This window comes from Leptinotarsa decemlineata, unplaced genomic scaffold (genome assembly GCF_025532065.1).
Source record: "Leptinotarsa decemlineata unplaced genomic scaffold, Ldec_3_MD MMD2_P_RNA_scaffold_12, whole genome shotgun sequence".
NCBI classification, from domain to species: domain Eukaryota; kingdom Metazoa; phylum Arthropoda; class Insecta; order Coleoptera; family Chrysomelidae; genus Leptinotarsa; species Leptinotarsa decemlineata.
Window position 1 is genome coordinate 9,228,688 of NW_027412526.1, and position 21,792 is coordinate 9,250,479.

Below are 21,792 nucleotides of genomic sequence, written 5' to 3' on the forward strand. Positions count from 1 at the left end.
CTGTTGAAGAAGATCCTAGTAGGAGTCAACGACAAATTGGGGAAATAGTGGATATAAGTGAGAGATCAGTGCAACGAGTATTGAAGAAACATCGCTTGCATCCATACCACGTTCAGTTACATCAAGAACTACTGTATGCTGATTTCGAGAAAAGAGTGAGATTTTGCAATTGGGCCATGAACAAAATTCGTCGAAACGAATATTTTTTCAATAATATTTTATGGTCGGATGAATCGACATTCCATAAAAATGGATTTGTAAATCGACATAATTACCATTATTATGCGACAGAAAATCCTCACTTATTGAGACAGGTGGATTATCAACATAGGTGGTCGATAAATGTCTGGGGAGGCATCATTGGAGAATATGTAATTGGTCCATACTTTTTTGAGGGACATATGAATGGTGCAATGTATCTCAATTTCTTACGAAATGATTTACCAGGTTTGTTAGATGATATTCCTCTTGACCTCCGCAATAGAATGTGGTTACAACATGATGGTGCACCTGCTCACTATTCGGCAGAAGTGAGAGATCATCTAAATGAAGTATTTCCCAATAAATGGATAGGACGGAATGGGCCTGTACGGTGGCCCGCTAGATCACCAGATTTGACGAAACTAGATTTTTTCTTATGGGGATACATAAAAAATATGGTTTACGTTGAGCCACCAACTTCTCCCGAAAATATGCGACTTAGAATAACGAATGCTTTTCGCAGCATTACACCAGCTGTCTTGCGCAGGGTAGAACAGTCTTTCAAACATAGACTTCAGGTCTGCATTCAAGAAAATGGAAGACATGTTGAACATATTTTATAAAAGTTTCATTATCAACCTTAATTAAACTCTCCCTTTTGTAGTTTTGTAATTTGCCAGTTGACAAATTTGAATATCTAGAACTCAAGCTCTGAATGAATATAATAACATGAAAAAAATAGTTATTTATAATGTTTCTTTCTTTTAACTTGTTTGGTTTGATATTGCACGATTTATGAGTGAAATTCTGCATCCAATGAAAAAATAATTTTCCATTTAGCAAAAAGTGATAGGTACATACATTTATTTCGTTAAAAAATATTTGTTTGGACACCTTCTAATGTACAAAATTGAAACAAGATATCTTTCGTATATTTTTATCAGTCGTCAAATGGATTTCGCTTTGAAAAAAATGACCATTTTTCGAAAGAAATGCTCATTTAAGAAAAACTATTGAACTTAGCCATAGGGAATACTTAATGAAATTTGTAGAGGTTTCGTTGGCGCTTCTTATGGATCAATAATATACAGGGTGTTCCATTTAATCTAAGGAAGATTTTGCAAATTTTCATTTACAATATTTGGCAAGCGGTTTTTCATACCCTGTATATCACAGGTCGATTTTAGATATATCGTTTGAGAGAGTTACCAATGTAGAATATTCGACCAAAAAAAAAATTCAACTGGACTTGGCACCACTTTATAATTTCAAATATTCTGAGTGACGAATATTGGAAAAAAAAACCTGTCATGCTAGATATCTCGAAAACCGTCAATATTTTCGAAGTGCAGATATACATAAAGTTTATTTTATTTTCTATGAAGAAACCGAAAAAGCGATAAAAAATATAGGTTGCCATTTAAAAAGACACAGTTGGGATCCGCCCAGAAAAAATCGAACACCCTGTGTGACCGCCAATATTTTTATTTTGTCGAGCTCGAGCAATAAGGTAATATTATAGAAAATTAGATTCCTATCTGCTTCCTATATAGAGATATGGAACACCGCGCCACTGTTGCAGGACCCTGTATAGAAAAGTGGGAAAGGTACAAAAGTTATTCAACAATGTTTGCCTTGTGAATAGATGCTCAATACACATAAATAGACAACCTGAATGAAAGACAACAATGAAGAAATCATAGTACGTGAATGAAGAAGCTGTGGGTAGGGCTTTCTGATTGAAAACACATAAAAAATTCTACAACAGAGGAAGGATCTAATATACAAGATGATTTCAAGAACAATGTGGAGACAGAAAACAGCTATAAGATATTTGCACCAGATACAATAATAAAGAAAAAATACCAGACAGATAAAAACAAACTCTGTTGAGAGACGGAAGAAAAAATAAACCGGAAACAATAAAATGCAGGATATGATGCTATCTGCTGATAAGAGTATAATCACAACCAACTGGGAAGTTCAGAAGTGTGGTAACAGATAAAATGGAACACCCTGAAGACAAACAACTAGAGAGGTATCATCTGCATTTTAGGCAAGCAGTGAATAGACCAATGAATGAAATGTAATGGCATGCTGTTGATAGGTGGCAGGTTAGCAATAAAATGCAGGATACGATGTTATCTGCTTTTTAGAATAAACACAATCAACTAGGGAGTTCAGAAGAATTAGTGTTGTATCAGATAAAATGGAACAACCAGAGGAGAAATAACTACAGAGGTATCACCTGCATCCTAGAAAAGCAGTAAATAGACAGATTGTTGCTTGGTGCCTGGGAAAGAAACAAATTAGAAAATGATGATTAGGAAGATCGAAATCATCAGTTAACTCTGGTGATGGCAGATAAACAATAAAATGCAGGATACGATGTTATCTGCTGTTCCATGCGCACGTTGACGGGTATGAATATCTTGTGCTGGGACCAGATGACCCTACGTAGTATCGCGGGCATACCAGGTCTGACGTACTAGACATCGCGCTTCTCAGAAACGTCTCTCTGACTAGCGAAATTTACGTTCTGTCGGAACTGGATTCCGATCATAATCCAGTAATCCTGGTATTGGGCGATGATCTTCCTTCCCCTGATTATCGCATAAGATCTAAGACGGACTGGGATGTCTTCACAGCCCAGCTCGGAGAGATGCGTGCCCCTCCTGAGGTACTCGACTCTCCCGACGAACTCGACGCGGCAGTTGAACGTTTCGAGCTTTCCGTGAATGATGCGTTTCGAACGGCCACCTCCAGGGAGGAGTGCCCGCTGAGGAGCTATAATGAGTTTCTCTCTCATATCAAAGACTTGATACGAGAAAGAAATCGCCTGAGAAGGCTCTATCAGCGAACCCTTTTCCCAGGGGATAAAATCGCGGCAAATAGGATGGACAACCAAGTCAAGCAGGCCATCATTGATCATCGAAACGAAAGGTGGGAAGAGCTTTTGGAATCCTTCGAACCTGGGAGTGACGAGCTTTGGCGAGTCACTCGCAGGCTCAAGGGGAAGAAGACTGCTTTCTCACCCATTCACGGAGAGCGCGGAGTGTGCTACTCCCCCGCTGACAAAGCGTTAGCCTTTGCTGACACGATGAAACGTCAGTTTCAGCTTAACGTTGACGAGACGACGACGACGACATCGACCGCGATATGCTGTTGGAAGACCGGTCACCGAATCCTCAGGGAAGATGACGACGACATCCGTCCATCTTCTGCGGAAGAGCTGAAGGGATACGTCGGAACTGCAAAGGCCAAGAAAGCTTCGGGGGACGACTCAATAACTAACAAGTTGTTGAAGAGGCTCCCGGACAACTGCGTCGAATGTTAGCTGAACATCATAAACAGTTCGTTATCCCTCAGACACTTTCCCAGAAGGTGGAAGCATGCGAACATCGTCATGATCCCAAAACAGGGTCAGAACCCGCTGTTTCCACAGAACTATCGCCCAATCAGTCTACTCTTGTCGGCGGTGAAGCTGGCTGAGGCTCCAAAGGCTCAACGAAGAAGTTGAGGACCGAAATGTTCTGCCTGATGAACAATTTGGCTTCAGGAGAGAATACTCCACTAAGTTACAGGCTCTAAGGCTGGTCGAAAACCCCATCCACGAGCTGAATTTCAACAAAAAAGTGCATATTGTGCTACTCGACATCTCGAAGGCCTTCGACGTGTTTGGCACGAAGGTCTTCTGCACAAATTAAACGCGTTCGATCTGCCTCGAGGCCTCATCCGGTGGATTGGGTCTTTCCTGAATGACAGGACATTCCAGGTTAGAGTAGAGGGCTCTCTGTCTAACAGAGAGATCTTGCTGGAGTGCCACAGGGGGCCGTGCTCTCTCCGACGTTGTACTCACTTTACACCAGTGACCTACCGAGGCCTGAGCGTGTGAATATCTATGTACGCCGATGACACGGCTCTCCTCTCATCTTCCATGGGTCGAGAGCTCGGCGTCGTCTACATGCAACGTGCATTGGACGACCTCGAGCGCTGGTACCTTGATTGGAAGATCCGAGTGAACCCGGAAAAGACTCGGGCGATACCCATGGGAAGATTGAAATCTCCGGCCAGAAAAGTGAGAATCTCTGGAAGGAAGATTGACTGGCAAACGCGGGTAAAGTACCTAGGCCTTCTAATAGACCGTAGGGTCACTTGAAACCGGCACATAATGAGCGTCAAATCAAAGATCGAGGGTCGGATAGCACGTCTGTACCCTCTGATCAACAGAAGATCTAAAATGAGTCTCAAGAACAAGATCACCATCTATAATGCAATGTTCAAGCCTGTCATCATGTATGCTTCGGGCGTCTGGGGACAAGCGGCGAAATATAATATATCCATTCTGGAGGTATTGCAAAACAAGTTAATGAGGATGATTGTGAATGCTCCTTGGTTCGTGCGGTATGAAGCCATCCGTAGAGATTTGCAGCTGCCTTCCATTCAGTCGAGAAACCAGAGAGTTTTTGATGGTGCAGAAACTCATGAAAACCCATTAGTCACGGAAGCTATGGATTATACTGTAGACGACCCCTCCCGATATAGAAAGCCCCGACACTCTGTCGAATGAGGCCCTTATGTCCTCCGTTAAAAGATGAATAATTTTTTCATCCAACCCACCCCAGCCAGGTAGGGGTACTCCGTGAAGGGCGGTACTGATATCTGAGGACATTCATGCCGCCATACCATCAACACCCACCATCAGTTATGACCCGTTTGTCCTTCTGGCAAACATCAGTCCAAAGGGTAAGGGAGCCAGGCTCCAACCTGTTTGAAATCAAGACGACGTGCAGGTATTTGCTGTTTAGAATGAACATAATCAACTGGGATAACTAGAGTGGTATCATCTGCATTTCAGGCAAGCAGCAAATAGACGAATGAATGAAATAACAGAATGGTGCTTGGTGTCCAGGTGAAAAACAAATTAGAAAATGATGATTCGGAAGATCGAAATCATCAGTTGATTCTGGTGTTGACAGATGGCAGATAAACAATAAAATGCAGAGTACGATGCTGTCTGCTGTTGAGAATAAACATAATCAACTGGAGAGTTGAGAAAAATGGGTTTTGTATCAGATAAAATGAAACAACTGGAAGAGAAACAACTAGAGAAGTATTATCTGTATTTAAAACAAACAGTGACTAGACGAATTAATGAAATAATGGAATGGTACTTGGTGTATAGGTAAACATGGTTTAGAAAACGGCTATTGGTAAATTCTGAATCAGTAGTAAATCTGGTTAGAATTAAATTACCTAGTGCTGCAGCAGTAGTAGAAAATAACTGATTTTAAATTTATACACAAGGATTTTGACTCAATAAACTGAAGGTTCTGTCTTTTTGCCTTGTCTAAATAAAAAAACATTCAGAATTGCCTAGCTAGTTTAGTAAAACGTAAGCTTTGTTAACAGCTTTTTAAAGTATGATCAGGTATATTCAATGGAATATACCTGACTACTTAAAAAAAGGAATTTTCATATAGTCACCTTTTGTCAGCGAGATCGATCTCCTCAGAGTTCTTGTACCAAGTGATGTTCGGCTTCGGAATCCCCAGGACATCACACGGTAAGCTGATGGAATTGGCGTAATCCCCAAGAGTCTCTGGTTTCGAATTAGTGAAAAATCTAGGTTTTTCTAGCACTTCTATTTGAGCAGATGCTTTCACAGTGGGAAATCCTCCAGACCTTAAGTTAACCTGGCACTCGTATTGTCCGCTGTACGTGGTATTGACCGAAGCCAAGATGACGCTCCTGTTCCAAATGTCGTTGAAGGAGTACAATATTCCAGTACTTTCGATCGGTATTCCATCTTTGAACCATAACGTTTCTAGTTCGTATACAGGGCGCGCGTTTGCTATGCAGTCTATTGTCGTTTGAGGTGTCCCCTTCACTATCTGTAAGTCTTCTGGGCCTATTATTATTTCGGGAGCTATCTCTTTGTCGTCGTTTGTTTTTTCTATCGTCAGTCTTATGAAGGCGCTGTTTTCTTCCTTACCTTCTTGAGAGTTGATTGCCCGAGCTCTGAAATCCAAATAAATACTTGTGCTGTTATGATGCGATCAAACCGATCTTTGCAAAAGACAGAGACATAATCGAATTATAGATCTGACAAAATCGATTATTACTTTCAACTTTTGCCGAGTAGTATAGTATGCTATGATTATAAGTACTGCTATCATTTAAACACAAACGCATATCTTCAGAATGCGATTAATAATGAATAATAATAAATACACTTTATTGTCAAAAAAGTTACTCTCATTAACACAGCAAGATTCGCGGAAAAAACAGGCAATTCAACTTACATGAAAAAATTGTAATTATACAAAAAAAAATAATACATAGTACAACAGAGAAATGTATTATATTTGTCATATTAACAAATATCAATTGTACTATAATAGAAAAAGTAAAATAAAAATGAAAAGAAGATTGTGAACAAAACTCTACAAACAGATTAAAAATACTTATGTGCAGACATTCGATTAAAGTTATATCAAATTCTTGCAATCTATAATTGAGTTCCATCAATAAGAAAATCTTTAGGTGGATATGGGTGAGATTTAAACTGAGTATCTGACGTGGACATAGTTGAAGGAAATTAAGGGAATCTCAGATTTATGTTTCTAACACAAAAATCGCATACAGCGACGAATTTTTGTAAAATAAGCCTACAAGAATCTCGCCGCCATTGTTACGAAATACATCGATCAATTTTGGTGTTAATCTTTGTATATGAGGTGGCGATTCATTTTTCAATGATATTCTGTTGACTTGTTTGATTTCTTCATTATTTTGCGTGTTCACGCAATGAATACGTACATGTATGTTTTATCCCCTCTCTGACAGAGTCCAGCCACTTCATAAAGAGGAGTTACTTGCAAAGCACTTTGTGATTCATAATTACTCCACGAGAAAGAAAGATATAGTATACCAACAATTTTCTCGCTAAAGTGTAAATCAAAATTCTCCAAATTATCTTGGCAATAAATGTTACATGTAATTCACTTTATTGGAACCTTTGGTGTAGTAATTAATATTACTGGAGTTGAATCCCAACACCAAGCCATTCTTTTTAACACATATCGAGGTGTAAAAAATAATGGTTTGGTGTTAGGATTAAACTCCAGTAATATGGGAACTTCACTTTACATCCGAGACAAAAGAACAATCAAAACAGTGAAAGACTCAAAAGGGAGAACCGGCTCCAAAGAAGGTGAAGACTGTTTCATCTGCAAGCAATGTCATGAGATTCAACATCTACGCCCATTCAGGTTCCATCAGGGATACCGCAGGGATCCCATATGGGCCCACTGCTGTTCAACTTGTTTGTATTGGACATAAAGTTTGTTTTCAAATGTTCAGAATTTTTTATGTTTGCTGATAATCTCAAACTTTATCGAGCAACTACTTGCCGGGAAGATGCTGAATTAGTTAAAAAGATCTCGAAGCCTTTTCCATGTGGTGTAGAAATAATTTGTTAGAGGTAAACATTGACAAGTGTCAAATCATTACGTTCGCCAAAATTAGAAGTCCAATATTCTTCGAATATATATTGAATAATATAGCTCTTGAAAGAGAAACATTTATTCGCGATCTGGAAGTAAAATTTCATAGCGAAATCAATTTTAATCCTCAAGTATCAGAAATTTCAATTAAAACAAAAAAGATTTTATATTGTGCTTTCGTAAGATCCATTCTTGAATATTGTTCGGTTATAGTGGGGCCCATACTATAGTGTAAATATCGATTTACACTGAGAATGTTAAAAAGAAATTCTTAAGGAACTGTTCTTTTCACTTTGGTATTCAACGAAATGAATATGAGTACAGTCAACTCTTAACCAAATTAAATATAAAATCATTGAAAGATAGAAGAATTTCTATGAACTTGAGTTTTCTCTTCAAAATAATAAATATTGAGGTAAACTGCCCAGAACTACTTCAACTAATAACTTTTCATATCAAACAAAAAGATATGAGAAATCCTGATATTTTTTATATACTTACATTTTTTCCATAGCAATTATGCTTTGAACAGTCTGATGCCTCGTATTCTGAAGCTGGGAAATCAATTTCATAATAACTTAGATCTGTTTAATGTATCACTTCAGGTCTTTAAAAATCAATTGAAAAAGCTATAGTGTTTTCGAAGCTTTTCTTTGCCTTACCATTTTCTTTTAAGTACCAGATTTGTTACTTCTTTTTTCTTGTAAGTACCAGAATTGTTTCATCTTCAAGTAATATGGTCACTAGACAAGGATTTATTAATATTTCGTATTTCACACTTTGCTAAATGTTTTGTAAAATTGTAAATTGTAATGTAGACATCAGACATGAGCATTCAAATATACTTTGTAGTTCCTCACACTTGTTAAATATGTTTTTGTAAATTGGCTTTGCCGTTGAATAAATAAATACATAAATATTGCTACCTCATGCACCATATTCGCCAGATTTAGCTTCCTCTGATTAGTGTCTGTTCCCAAACGTGAAAAAAAAAGTGTATAGAGCTGTTAGGAGATTATGTTGGAAAATTTTTGTGTTTCCTTTGTTGGGCCGGGTACTTCTGGGCCCACCCTCGTATATTTAGTTTGAACTATGAATTCTAAAGCTCTTTGTTTATCGTATTGATTAGTCCACTAACGTTTTTCCATTTATAATATTAAATACTGTATTTTATAGGTGTAAAAATATTGATTGATGAAGTGAGTATTACTTACTTGCTTACTTACTTACTCAAGTAAGCTATTGACTACTGTCAAAACTTACCTATATGCTTTCTCGTCTGAAGGTTCGGTCGATAAAATAATCAGCTGATTGTTTTTCGAATAAGCATATTTTTGTCCATATGGCGTAATACCTTCATCGGTTTGCCACGTGACGTCCGGCGGTGGTGTTGATTCGATTTCTGGCAAATCCAAGATGGCGGCATCGCCTTCTTTAACAGATAGAGATCTCTCGCTTTGATCTTCGAATATTCCCATATCTGAAAACAGAATAATTTTGTGTAATAACTACTTTCATGAGATTAATGTTTCCGAATCGCAATTAATAAGTCTCCTTTCGAGTCTTTTGTATATATTAGGTTATTTCAAAAGTTTTTTCCGTTTCCATGTCTTGTGTTTTTGTAGCTATACAGTGTGTAAAATCCAAATGGAATAAATTTATTATTTCTGTTACTGTACATATTTAAAATAAATATAGTTTGAAAAAACTAAAAAACACGCCTTTGAAGAACATCGAACTAAAAAGTTGAAAATATTTTTTTAAAATAAGCTAACAATAACGAACGAAAAAAGCGACAGGCGCTTGATATACAAAAAATATGGCACAAAGCGCCGACGCTTTTTTCACAATAATACTAGTATTTTTCGTTCGTTATTGTTTCAAGATTATTTAAAAAAATTATTTTTAACTTTTTAGTTCGATGTTCTTTAAAAACGTGTTTTTTAGTTTTGTTAAACTATATTTAATTTTTACTTTTTAGTCCGATTCATTGTCATTTTTTTTTAATTCTAGCTACTAGTATTATAAATATTCAACAAACGGCGCACGAATGTAAAATTCCTCTCAAACAACATAATAAAGTTTGAGGTCTCAAATTAAAAGTAATACTGAGATGCAGTAAGTCTCCAACAGAGGGCGGACAGTTGTAAAATTTGTAAAGAGAGTAAAGTAAAGAGAAAATTTGCAGTAATAATTTCAAAAACAATTCAGTCTTGATGTTTTGATTTGAAGTTTCATTCAAAATATCAATGGACTAAAAATATTTTTTCTGTGAATAATTTCATTTTTCAAATCAATCTTTTGATTTAATATGTATGTCAAGCACCTCAATTCTAATTTTTCGATTTTTTGAAATATTTGAGTAACTGAATTTTTTAGGTGTACAATTTACGAAAAAGGTTTTCATTGTTGAAATCCATATTCTGGTTTGCTTTCAAATAATCGAATTAGATTTTAAAATGTATCTTCCGTTTCGTTCAAAACTTTTTTATGTACTGAATCACGGGTAATTGTAAATATTTAAATATTTCATCTGTAGTACAAAATTTACCTAACACTTATAATTCTTAAAATATGTTTTTTATTTTGATTTTCTTTTGAACAACCTATCAAGGATGTTACGTATAGCGGCATCTGCCCGCGAATAGCTCAAGCAATAATGCCGATAATTCTGTCAATACAGATCCTGAGCTTGAGAGTTACAAACAAACATACATACAAATAAATATACATACAAACAAACATACATACAAACAAACATACATACATATAGGTGAAGCTAATATAAAGCACGTAAAAAAACCCGAAACACGTCAACGTAAAAACGCCAACCCTACCTTCAACCCCCTTTGAATGACATGTAAAACCCCAATGTTTTAAATGGAAAGTATAGGTTTGTGATATTTAGTTTGGAAGGTATCTTCATTCTCTATTCAAAAATGTCGATAGGCACATTCGACATAGTGTGGACGTGCTTTTACGTTGGCGAAAGTGTCATGACTCAAATAGTGCTTATTCCAATTGAATTGAATGAGTATTCACTGAGATATTACAGTTTAAAGTTGACTCATACAAACGGATAAAACTTCGGAAACAACCTAATTTTCTATCTACCGACTAAAACAATAATCAAATTTGATTGAATATGAATAGTAAAATGTCATAACTTAAGCAACCCACTTATATCTAAATATATATAACTCCAAGATAACTGACTGACTGACATAGTGATCTAACAACGCACAGCCCAAACCACTGGACGGATCGGGTTGAAATTTGGCATGCAGGTAGATGTTATGACGTAGGCATCCGCTAAGAAAGGATTTTGATCAATTCTACCCCTAAGGGGATAAAATAGGGGATGAAAGTTTGTATGAAACTTTGTCAATTTTAAACCGATCGGGCTGAGACTTTGCATTCATAAAGCTACTATGACGTAGGCATCCCCTAAAAAAGGATTTTGATAAATTCCACCCCTAAAGGGATAAAATAAGGGATGATGGAGGATGTAAATTTATTAGTTCGAACTTATTAGTACCTAATGGAACGAATGAATTAAGACGAATAAAACAATTTTTAGTTCTAAATGTTGACAATAGATGGCGTTAGTGGCAAAAAAGTTTTGTAGGCCCTAATTTTTTACAGACGCTAAACAAAAGTAAAGCCGCAAAAACTATACCTAAATAATAATAATAATTCTTAACACGAGCGAAGCCGCGGGCAAAAGCTAGTTCATAATATAAATTCACACTGTAGTTTTTATCCTTAGTAAAATTTGAGAAAATTAAACCACATATAGCAAGCGCCAAACGTGATGACGGCCAGTGCCGTACCTATAATTAGTTTTAATTAGGGTAGCAAATGGAAAAATTTCTATTTGTAATTTATTTTCATTTTTTATTAGTATAGGTAGTAGTACAGTTCATAAAATGTTATATAATGATACACTCTTGATGCTTGGTTTTTTGTTAGGCGATGACATTTTTTCAGAAACAACACAAATTATTCAGACAATGCCAAACGCCACAGCATTGGAGGACAAGTAAAGATATGCATCTGCACAGATAATTTGTATGTCGTCCAAGAGCTGTAGTGGGGATTACATTGAAAATGAGTTTGTGCGCATGGGGGCAGGCTCGCCATCACGTTTGGCGCTTGCCGTACTATTCTATAATAATCAGTTCTATAATAAACAATTCGTTATGGATTTTCATCAAGTGTCGATCAATCCCATCACATATCTATAATAATGATTTCCTCATAGATGGAAGGTCTTTTGGACTTTCTTGTAGCTATTTTTCGAAAACTCTTGTCAAATATTTGTCAATTATTATCAATAAACTTTACTAGATACTTCTATTTTTGTAGTAGAATATTCACGTTTATAGTTTCCATAATGATCCCTAACGGTATATGAGAACTTGCGTTTTCAATGTTAATCAAAATTTCGCAAAAGTATCACAAAAAAAACGCAAAAAACATTGCGGAATCAACGGGAAAAAAAATTGAAGAATCAGAGCAGAATTCAAAACGAGCACATTTTCCCCGCAGACCAGAATTGCAATACTGTTGTCGACTCGCGATTCAACAACAACGTTTTCGTCGTCAGTAGAAATGGTAGTTATTGAGTATAGAAAATGTTTACAAAGTTTTATTTTATGTTTTTTTCTTTTCCTTAGGTTTTTTTTGTCTTATACATCCCCAAAGTATGCACCGTATGGGAAAATTATTTATTAAGGGTTTTTCAACAATAAGTTATTCTAGATAAAAGTTTGTGCATTCGCTAAAACTAAACATGCACTAACAAAATACAGTAAAACACTCGTAATATACGAGGAGAATTCAAATATTTGATTTTGAGACAAGAGTAAAGTACCCTTATTTCGGATAATCTCGGGAAATGTTATTTATAAAAGTTGTTCAGCATTAAAAAGTACATCTAGATTTGAAGTCATGGCTATCTGAGTGAAGTTTTATTTTTTTACCAATTTTTTCAAATGACTAGGAAAAAATTGCTAAAACGATAAATAGACAGCATCCTTATACGACGGTTTATTTCAAAATCCTGTTAACACCACTATTGTGGTGTTAACCACAGTCAATTTTTTTGAAGAGTGAAATAATTTTCAAAGTTTTGGGTGCAAAGTTACTTTTATTTTATGTTAACACCGAAAAGCACTCAAAATTATACAGTATTCTAACAAGAACTTAATATTTAAGAATATTAAATCACAAAACATTTACCGTTAGGTACATCACAAACATTTACAAATAACATTTACCGAAATTATCCAAAATAAGGGTACTTTACTCTCGTCTCAAAATCAAATATTTGAAGGCTCCTCGTATATTACGTGTGTTTTACTGTATTTTGTTCGTCGAAAAACCCTTGATTAATAAGTTTTTCATATGGTGCGTACTTTGGGGGATGACACTGTAACAAAGAGTATAATTTTTTTCATCAATCATGTATACTTTGCTCTGTAAACGGGAAACTGTTAGGTAATGAATGCTTTTTTCTGAATTGAATATTTTAATTAATCGATTTCTGCTTTATTATGGAGCCTCATGTTTTCGTGTTTTAATTCCATCGTTTTTTACCGTAAACGTTTTTGTTAATATTGTTCCATGGAGGGTTCAATTTTGAGTTTGCTGAAAAAACTTACATGCCACTACAATTTTGATTTCTTCGCTAAGTATTGATCCTATTTTGTTCGCAGCTATACATCTGTAGCTCCCGCCATCTTCTAGTTTCGCCGATATTATTTTGTAAAAAGGATCCGTTGACAATTCCGTTATGGGAAGTCCGTCTTTCAGCCACCTGAATTGCGGCGAAGGGTTGCCTGTAACAAAAAAAATGATAACATTGACAGAACAAAATATTTCAAAGCTATTACTTGATAAAAGAGAAAAAAAGGTTCGCTAAATTGATGGATGCAGCCGTTATTGTGTGGTAGGAGATCATCATAAAAAATGAGAAATAAAACTTACAATGTTTTAATACTACTTGTATGTATTTGAAACTAATGTTACTGCAGTTTCGTCCCATAAAGACATTTTCGAAGGAATACAACAGTTTTGAATATTTGGATCTTGTTATTTACCAAAAAATAAAATTAGGAGAAACCATCATCTGAAGTAGCAAAAACCACAAGCTCATGTATATATTTTGTTTTTTTAGAAAAATTATTTCAAATGAAAAAACATGTGCGTCTCAGGACGCCCGACAGAAGTGATAACTTAATAATCCAGCTTAAATTAGGTAAGAATCTCGGAAATCGAGATACCCAGCTGTAAGTCTGTAAATACTTGTATATTGACACCCTAAAAGTTGTCTCAAAACCTACATATGGTAGGTGTAAGCAACTATTAAATTTCAAGGTCAAAGGTCACAAAAATCGGTTTTTTTGCCCTTTTTTTGGAAATATCTCATTTCCTATGGATTTTTTGCTATTTGTATTTATTATCAATATTGTAGAATACAAAATTCTCTACAAATTTTGTTTAAAAAAATTTTGTATACGGTGAACCGTTTTCGAGATAGAGGGCGGAGACCGCGCGGTCACAGCATCACTTCAGGTCAACCGGTGCCTCCGGTCGAAAACGCGCCATATATAGTTGATGAACTATCGATAAATCAATGATTATAAATATTTGTCAATTTTAATTAACTATTATATTATATTTTATCATTTTCTTCATGCATTAAATCTATATCTATTCAATAATACTGATAACCGTTTACTAAAATTAAAAAATAATTAAGAGAAAAACTTAAATCATAATATAATTACATTCCCATTTACACTAATGATTGATTGATTTACTTGTCATTTTAATTGGGCGTACACTGTCTTACGACCAAGAAATTTTCTTTAAAAAAGTTGGGAAAGGTAATGTAAAAACGGAGATATACTCGACTAAAAGTTTTGATAATTATCCTCATTCTAAAAAACATATTTTATTTCTGCACGCATTAAGTGGCTGTGACACAACTTCAGCGTTTTTTAAAAAGGGAAAAAAATCATTTTTAAAAGTTTTTGAGAAACTGACAAATTTGGATGAACTAGCTGCAGCATTTGAGGAAGAAAATTGTTCGGCCCAGAGATTATTAGAGAGTGGAACTCAAACCTTATTGGCAGTCTATAATGCTTCGAAATCTGTGAAAAGTCTCGATCATCTTCGTTATATGCATTACGTAAAGTCTACAAAACTTAATAAACCTGTGCAGCTTTCAAATATTCCACCAACAAGTGCAGCTGCTCATCAACATTTCAACCGTGTATATTATCAAGTTCAAACTTGGTTAGGACATGATTTGGAACCCCAGGTATGGGGTTGGGCAATGCGAAACGATTTTCTGGAGCCTATCATGACAATTTTACCACCTACTCCAGAAGATTTGCTAAATACAATTTTCTGCAACTGCAAGAGTGGTTGTGGTTCGCGATGCGGATGCAGGAAAGCGGGCTTGCAATGCTCTTTAGCTTGTGGCCAATGTAATGGGCAAGCTTGTCTCAATGCTCTACCATATCAGAGCGACATTAACGAAGATGGAACCTTTGACCCCGAAATCATGGAAGAACTTGAGACAAATGTCGTTGAAGACGATAATGAAGACCAGTTTGAAATTTACCAGCAGCCAGAAGACGACGATGAAGAGGAAGAAGATGATTAAAATTATAAATTGTAGTTTTTGTACCCTTTATTCCATTTATTTACTTTCAATAAAAATAAATGTATTCAATGATATTTTTTAATAAAAAGATTAATTCATAATTTATTTGTTTTTTTTCATCATGTAAGAAGTTATAAATATTAATTAGGTTAAAATTCAAATATAATTCCTATATTTTCATTAACAATTCTGCAATTACATGGGCAGGTAAGTGTTGTTAAATAAACTAATACTGAATAAAAAGTGGATAAGTTAGGAAAAAAATGATAAAATATAATATAATAGTTAATAAAAATTGACAAACATTTATAATCATTGATATATCGATAGTTCATCAACTATATATGGCGCGTTTTCGACCGGAGGCACTGGTTGACCTGAAGTGATGCTGTGACCACGTGCTCTCCGCCCTCTATCTCGAAAACGGTTCACCGTATAAACATTTTTTTTAAACAAAATTTGTAGAAAATTTTGTATTCTACAATATTGATAATGAATACAAATAGCAAAAAACCCATAGGAAATGAGATATTTCCAAAAAAAGCGCAAAACACCGATTTTTGTGACCTTTGACCTTGAAATTTAATAGTTGCTTACACCCTACCATATGTAGGTGTTGAGATAACTTTTAGGGTGTCAATATACAAGTATTTACAGACTTACAGCTCGAATTCCGAGGTGAACTTACTATAATGACTGGACTATAAACTAATCTAAGTCGAACTATCTGATATTGGCATTGTTCAGCTTGAGAAAAGCTTAGGTTATTACTTAAAGTTTATGTATATTAATATGATAATGTAAGAAAAGGTTATTTATTAATAAAATCTTTTAGTGGTTATTTTCTGTATATACACATATTATAGCTTCCATGAGCCAATTGTTATTTTTCGAGGACTAAATAATATACATACACAAAATCAGTATCATAATTTTTGAGCCACGTTTCACATAATGTGCTTGCTGGTTAGATTTTTATAATAATCGGTGGCTCTTAAATGAACCAATATGGAATGATTTAGCCTACTCCTTAGATTGAACTGTTCAATCTGAGGAGTATGCAGATTGAGACTTTAGAGAAAACTCATGACGAGACCTGGGGACTAAGCAGATTGAGGCCCCGGCGTCAAGTCACATTAATTTCTTGAAAATGACTCCAAAATAGGAGCTGAAATGTCGAATAGAAAACTTCAGATGCAGTTCAACCTGAACTCAACGACAACATACTACTGACCGCGGACACCTATCCGAACATTGATTTCAATTTTAGAGCTGTAGACAGCTGTTTCAGCCTATTGGGCATCGTCAGTACCGGGCAGGCGGTCCTCGATTGAAGACAAAATGTGAATAACCAATATAATAAAGATTATTGAGTGTCTTGATTTGAATATATGAAATGATTTATCGGACATAGCACTCAAAAGCCCGAAACACGCGTAAATATTTTTTATCTGTATAATTTCCTGGACCCGGATGTCACGCAGGTAGCTATAGTTGCCTCCGTGCTGATGTTAGTAGTATTCTAGTAAACACAAGATATATTAAATGGCTTCTGCTGATGACTCTGTGCATTTGTAGTACTTTGGGCAACCAAGTATTGTCCATCCTTGCACTTGGCTGCACCATACTCCTCCATTGCCGCAAAACATCATCCTTTTCCCGTGGGTTGGGCTACGCATCGGGCGCGTCCCCAGGTGGCGGATAAGAGAACGGCCAGGGGACTGGGAGCCCTGTCCGGAAAGCCAATGTGGCCTTACGGACGGGGTCGCCGCACTCCTGGTCAGTGGCAGAAATAAGTAAGGTGAGAGGAACCAAAACGGTTACGGTTACGAACGATCCGTTTGAGCGACCGGGGAAACCTCATTGTTAACAGCCTTCCTCTGGTAATGCGTGGCTCTGCCAGAGTGACCAATTCTTCCCCTGCTACCCGTAGGAACACACATGAATGAAACAAACACAAAAACAGACATAGATAAAACAAAAACCAATCCCGAGGCTGAACAGAAATGCTCACCTCAATCTAAAGCTCGGAAAGAGGCTGGACGTAGCAGATCACCTCGTGATATAATACAAAGGCCAAGGCGTAAGCGCATTTACGGCGCTGACGCCAAAAGGAGAAAGAGGGCGATAGAGGCAGGAGTGGCAGCAACTATAGGTGCACCCTCCTCCTCCCCTACTCCACCTTCAACACCAAGGACACTTTCTGCGGCGGGCGCCAAGAGCTCTGCCTTGACTAAAGGCAAGAAACCGGCTGCCTCTACAGGAAAGCACCCTTACTTGAGCACCTCCACGGAGGGAACCTCAAGAAGGTTGAAGAAGCCGCTGCACCTTCCAAAACCTTCACGAAGGCCCCCGTGAGACACCTCAAGGTTCCCAAAGAGAGTGTGTGTTCGGATATAAAGTAGAGGTCTCCTAGTGACCTGTCCACCTTCCTGGAAAGGACAGAATGGACGATAACCTAGAAGGACAACTCCTAGGGAGGATGTACAATGGGTCACACGTGGCCTACTCTACAGATAGATACAGATCATCCTTTCATGAGTCTCTTCAATCTTGCATCAAGCAATGACGAGTGAGCAGATGCATTATCGTGATGCAAGAGACATAAATTTTTCTTCCACAATACCAGAAGCTTTTTTCGTATCGATTCTCGCAAGCGGCGCATAACTTCAAGATAATATTCCTTATTGACCGCACGACCGAGTAGGGTTGCTGAGGATTCCTATTCCGCTTCCTCATAATGCGGAAGTTCCGCAATATTTTGGGTTCCTCAACCGCATCCTCATAAATAAAAATAAAAAAATCCTCTTCCGCTATCGCTTTCTCAAAATTTGAGAGGAATGTATGAAGAATTTGTTGTTTGGTTTAATTTTATTGACATAGCAAGCGTTGTTTTGTTTATGCGCGTACGCAACTACGTACGCAGTGCAAATGATCTAATAATTTGATTTTTGTTATCGAAAATCGAAATGAACTGTATCTAGTTATGTACAGAGTAGTACAGACAGGACAGCGGCTTTTTGGTTGGGTCCGCTAGTATTTATAATGTCCTATCATCGTCTTCCTCATCCGCTTCGTCTTCCGCTTCCTCATCCGCATCCTTTTCCTCAAAAAATATCCTATTCCTCATCCGCATCCTCTAAATTTGCGCGTGACAATTCCTCTTCCTCCTCCTCTTCCTCATAATCACTTCTTCAACAACCCTACGACCAAGTTGAACGAACTCCTGATGCATTACGCCACGGTAATCGAAGAAAACAGTGGGTGGGCAAAACCTTGACATTTGATCGAACTTGGCTCTCCTGGGCTCTTCCATTGGGACGATTGGAATTTGGTTTCGATGTCATAACTACATACCCATGATTCGTCACCAGTTATGACCCTTTTAAGCAAATCTGGATGGCCGTTGATGTCATCCAACAATTCCTGAACGATGATCATGCTCAGCAACTTCTTCAATAGTGATTCGACGATTCTCCATAACAATTTTCTTCACTTTCTTAACATTCTCATCGGTTATCGATGTGCTGGAGCGTACAGGGCGAGCGTCGTCATTCACATCTTCTCGAAAAGCCTGTAACACTTGCAAACATTCACCGTATGCCACTGTCAATATTTCAAGTGTTTTAAAGTACCTAATTCCATTTTTACACAAAATTTGATGCAATTTATTTGATAAATTTTTTCGATAGCAGAACATCGCCGAACATGCAAAACACTTCGAACTTTTATGCCTCTCACTAAAGAAACTAAACATGCTAAACAACTGAAACTGTAAAAATATGTTCGGGACGGGTGTACCAACATAAAAAACGCTAACTGCTAAAGTAACAAGTTAATGATAAATAGAAGATTATTCTTTGTGAAAAATACTTTGAATTTTATGTAGTAACTTATCGGGGTAAACTAAAAAGTTTGCCCTTCTACACTTGTATAAAGTTCTCCATTATAATTTTTATATTTTTCAGATTTTGGAAGGTAACAAATACCCAAAAAATTCGTGTTTTATTATGGTTAAATACTCTACATCTACAACCCGTAGAAATCGAAAAAATGAATAGGTTCAAATACAGTAAGCTTTACTATGAAGAAATATTCGAACCCAATTTTCACTTATTTACTTTTTTCTTCAAAATAATTGCACAATAATCAGAATACTTCAATTAAATTCCACCAAATAGAGTTTTATCGATTGTTTTCCATCAACTTCCGCCGGGAGGTAAGTCTACATAATAAATGTTTAATTTGATTCGACATCACGTAGAAACAAATGTGACATGGAATTGAAAACGGAACGATAGATATTGAGGTTGGCATACTTTGCGTGTTCCTCGAAATAATCAGAGCAGTTTGTAGAACAATGCGAAAAAAAGTTAATTTGAAACGATTATTCATTCTGCCAGTTTCTCAAACGGCTTAATGTGGAATGTTCTAAGGGAGGAATGTTTACAGGAAATATTGCGATGTTCATTAAAATCAGGAATTTATAAAACAGAATAAGAAACTCTTGCGTTCGATTTGAAAAAATATATTTTAAAAAATCCCTGAAGTAGTTAATAGACCAGCATGTATTTCACAATCTTGATGAATACTTTTCAGCCCTTTTTTTTCATTCAGTTGCGAAACCTTGTACAAATCTATACGACACTACCTGTATAATTGTTTGATTGAACTCGCTACTACTGTTTGTTTGAAGGTGATTGACAATGTTTCATGATGAATTTCACTAGTTCGGACTTCCATTGTCTAACATATAAAATGATTTGAAATCCCTGAAACAACTAAAAACGTGCCATTCTTAGACGTTTTGGTGAGGAGGACTGACACTAAGTGGGAAACATCTGTACACCGAAAACCCATTCATACGGGACAGTATCTGAACCACGAATCCAACCACCATCAATCGACTAAGAGAGGAATCATCAAGACTCTACTAGACCGTGCTTTCGGGCTCTGTAATACAAAGGAAGGTCTCGAGAAGGAACTAGACATCTTCAAAAATGATCTTCAACGGAACGGCTACTCCAAAGCGATGGTAGAAAAGATTTTGGCTAAAAGACAGCAGGAGCCTAGCAAGGAAGAGAAGCCGTCACAACCAGTGCTTGCACTTCCCTACATCAGAGGATTATCGGAGAGGATAAGCAGAATTGGGTCCAAGTTACAACATCAGAACCTGCGTCAGATCCGGTAACACCATCCGTAGCAGCCTCACGAAAACCAGGTGACCAAACGCGGACTACGATTCCAAGAATTGCATTTACCGGGTATCCTGCGAGTACGGAAAATCCTATATTGGTGAAACTAAGAGGTCATTGAATGTTCGCATTGCCGAGCACAAAAAACACACACAGCGAGGGGAAAGCGTCAAATCAGGAATAGCAGACCATGTTTGGACCAATCAACAAAACATCGAGTGGTCCCAAGCTGAGATCTTACACAGAGAGGAATATTGGTTTAGGAGAAAATTCAAGGAAGTCGCATACATGTTGTCCAACAACGTATTCAGCCAAGCCAGCGTAGAAATACGCAACATACGGAAACCCATCATCTAGCGAAAAATGGCCAACTCTCGCCAAACGGTCATCTCTCACTGAACCAGTGAAGCGGAAAAAAATGGAAAGCGGGGATAAGTGAAAGTCATCACCCGAAGACGATTGTGGATACTAACAATCGAAACGTCGTGAAATAACTTGGTTTGAAATCTCTCAATTTTTTTATTTTTATCTTTATTTTCATTTTGTATTTCTTTATTTTTTATTTTTGTTCAATTGTTTTATTTTTACTAGTATTTTATTTCACTATTATTTCATTTCAGTTTTTTTTGCTTAATATAATTGTTATTTACAGCTATTTATTTTTAATTCTTCTTTTTTAGTTGTTTCAAGAATTTCAAATCATTTTATATATTAGACAATGGAATTCCGAACTAGTGAAATTCATCAATACTATTGGTTTTTCTCATGCTAATGGATATGTAGCATTTCAATTGTGTAAATAATTATTCTATTATAGAACAATTCCAGTAAGCAACAGTGGATTATTTGTATTTTTATCATATAACATTTCAGTGAATTTGCTGTTGCACAATTTCATGTTGGAACTATCGATGAAAGAAAAAAATTGAAATCGAAATAACGTATTCAAAAAACAGTTTATTGTGAGATTTTCACTGAACTATTTTACAAAAACGCAACACGTGTTTCGTCATAGAATGGCTTCTTCGGCCGTGTCTTTACTACTATATTCTAATTCATTCAATGTTTAATTAATATACCTAATTTTACAATTTGAAGTACCTAAATTTCAAGTAACTATCTGATTTTTAAGTAAGTTTGTACTGAATTAAATTACCTGAGCTCATGTCCCGGTTTCCACATTTAGAGTTATTTAATTTTACTTGATCAT

The 21,792-nt window shown here is 36.4% G+C and overlaps 1 protein-coding gene across 5 annotated transcripts in view; it reads right to left on the minus strand.

The window, feature by feature from the left end:
• sdk (sidekick cell adhesion molecule) overlaps window positions 1–21,792 on the minus strand; it is a 556,813-nt gene that overhangs the window by 51,610 nt on the left and 483,411 nt on the right. For all 5 annotated transcript variants that reach the window (XM_074173770.1, XM_074173767.1, XM_074173757.1 and 2 more), the window contains 3 exons: window positions 13,376–13,552; window positions 8,973–9,189; window positions 5,689–6,222 (listed from right to left, as the gene is read on the minus strand). In XM_074173770.1, coding sequence (XP_074029871.1) covers window positions 5,689–6,222; window positions 8,973–9,189; window positions 13,376–13,552 — 928 coding nt within the window. The remainder of the gene's footprint in view (window positions 1–5,688; window positions 6,223–8,972; window positions 9,190–13,375; window positions 13,553–21,792) is intronic.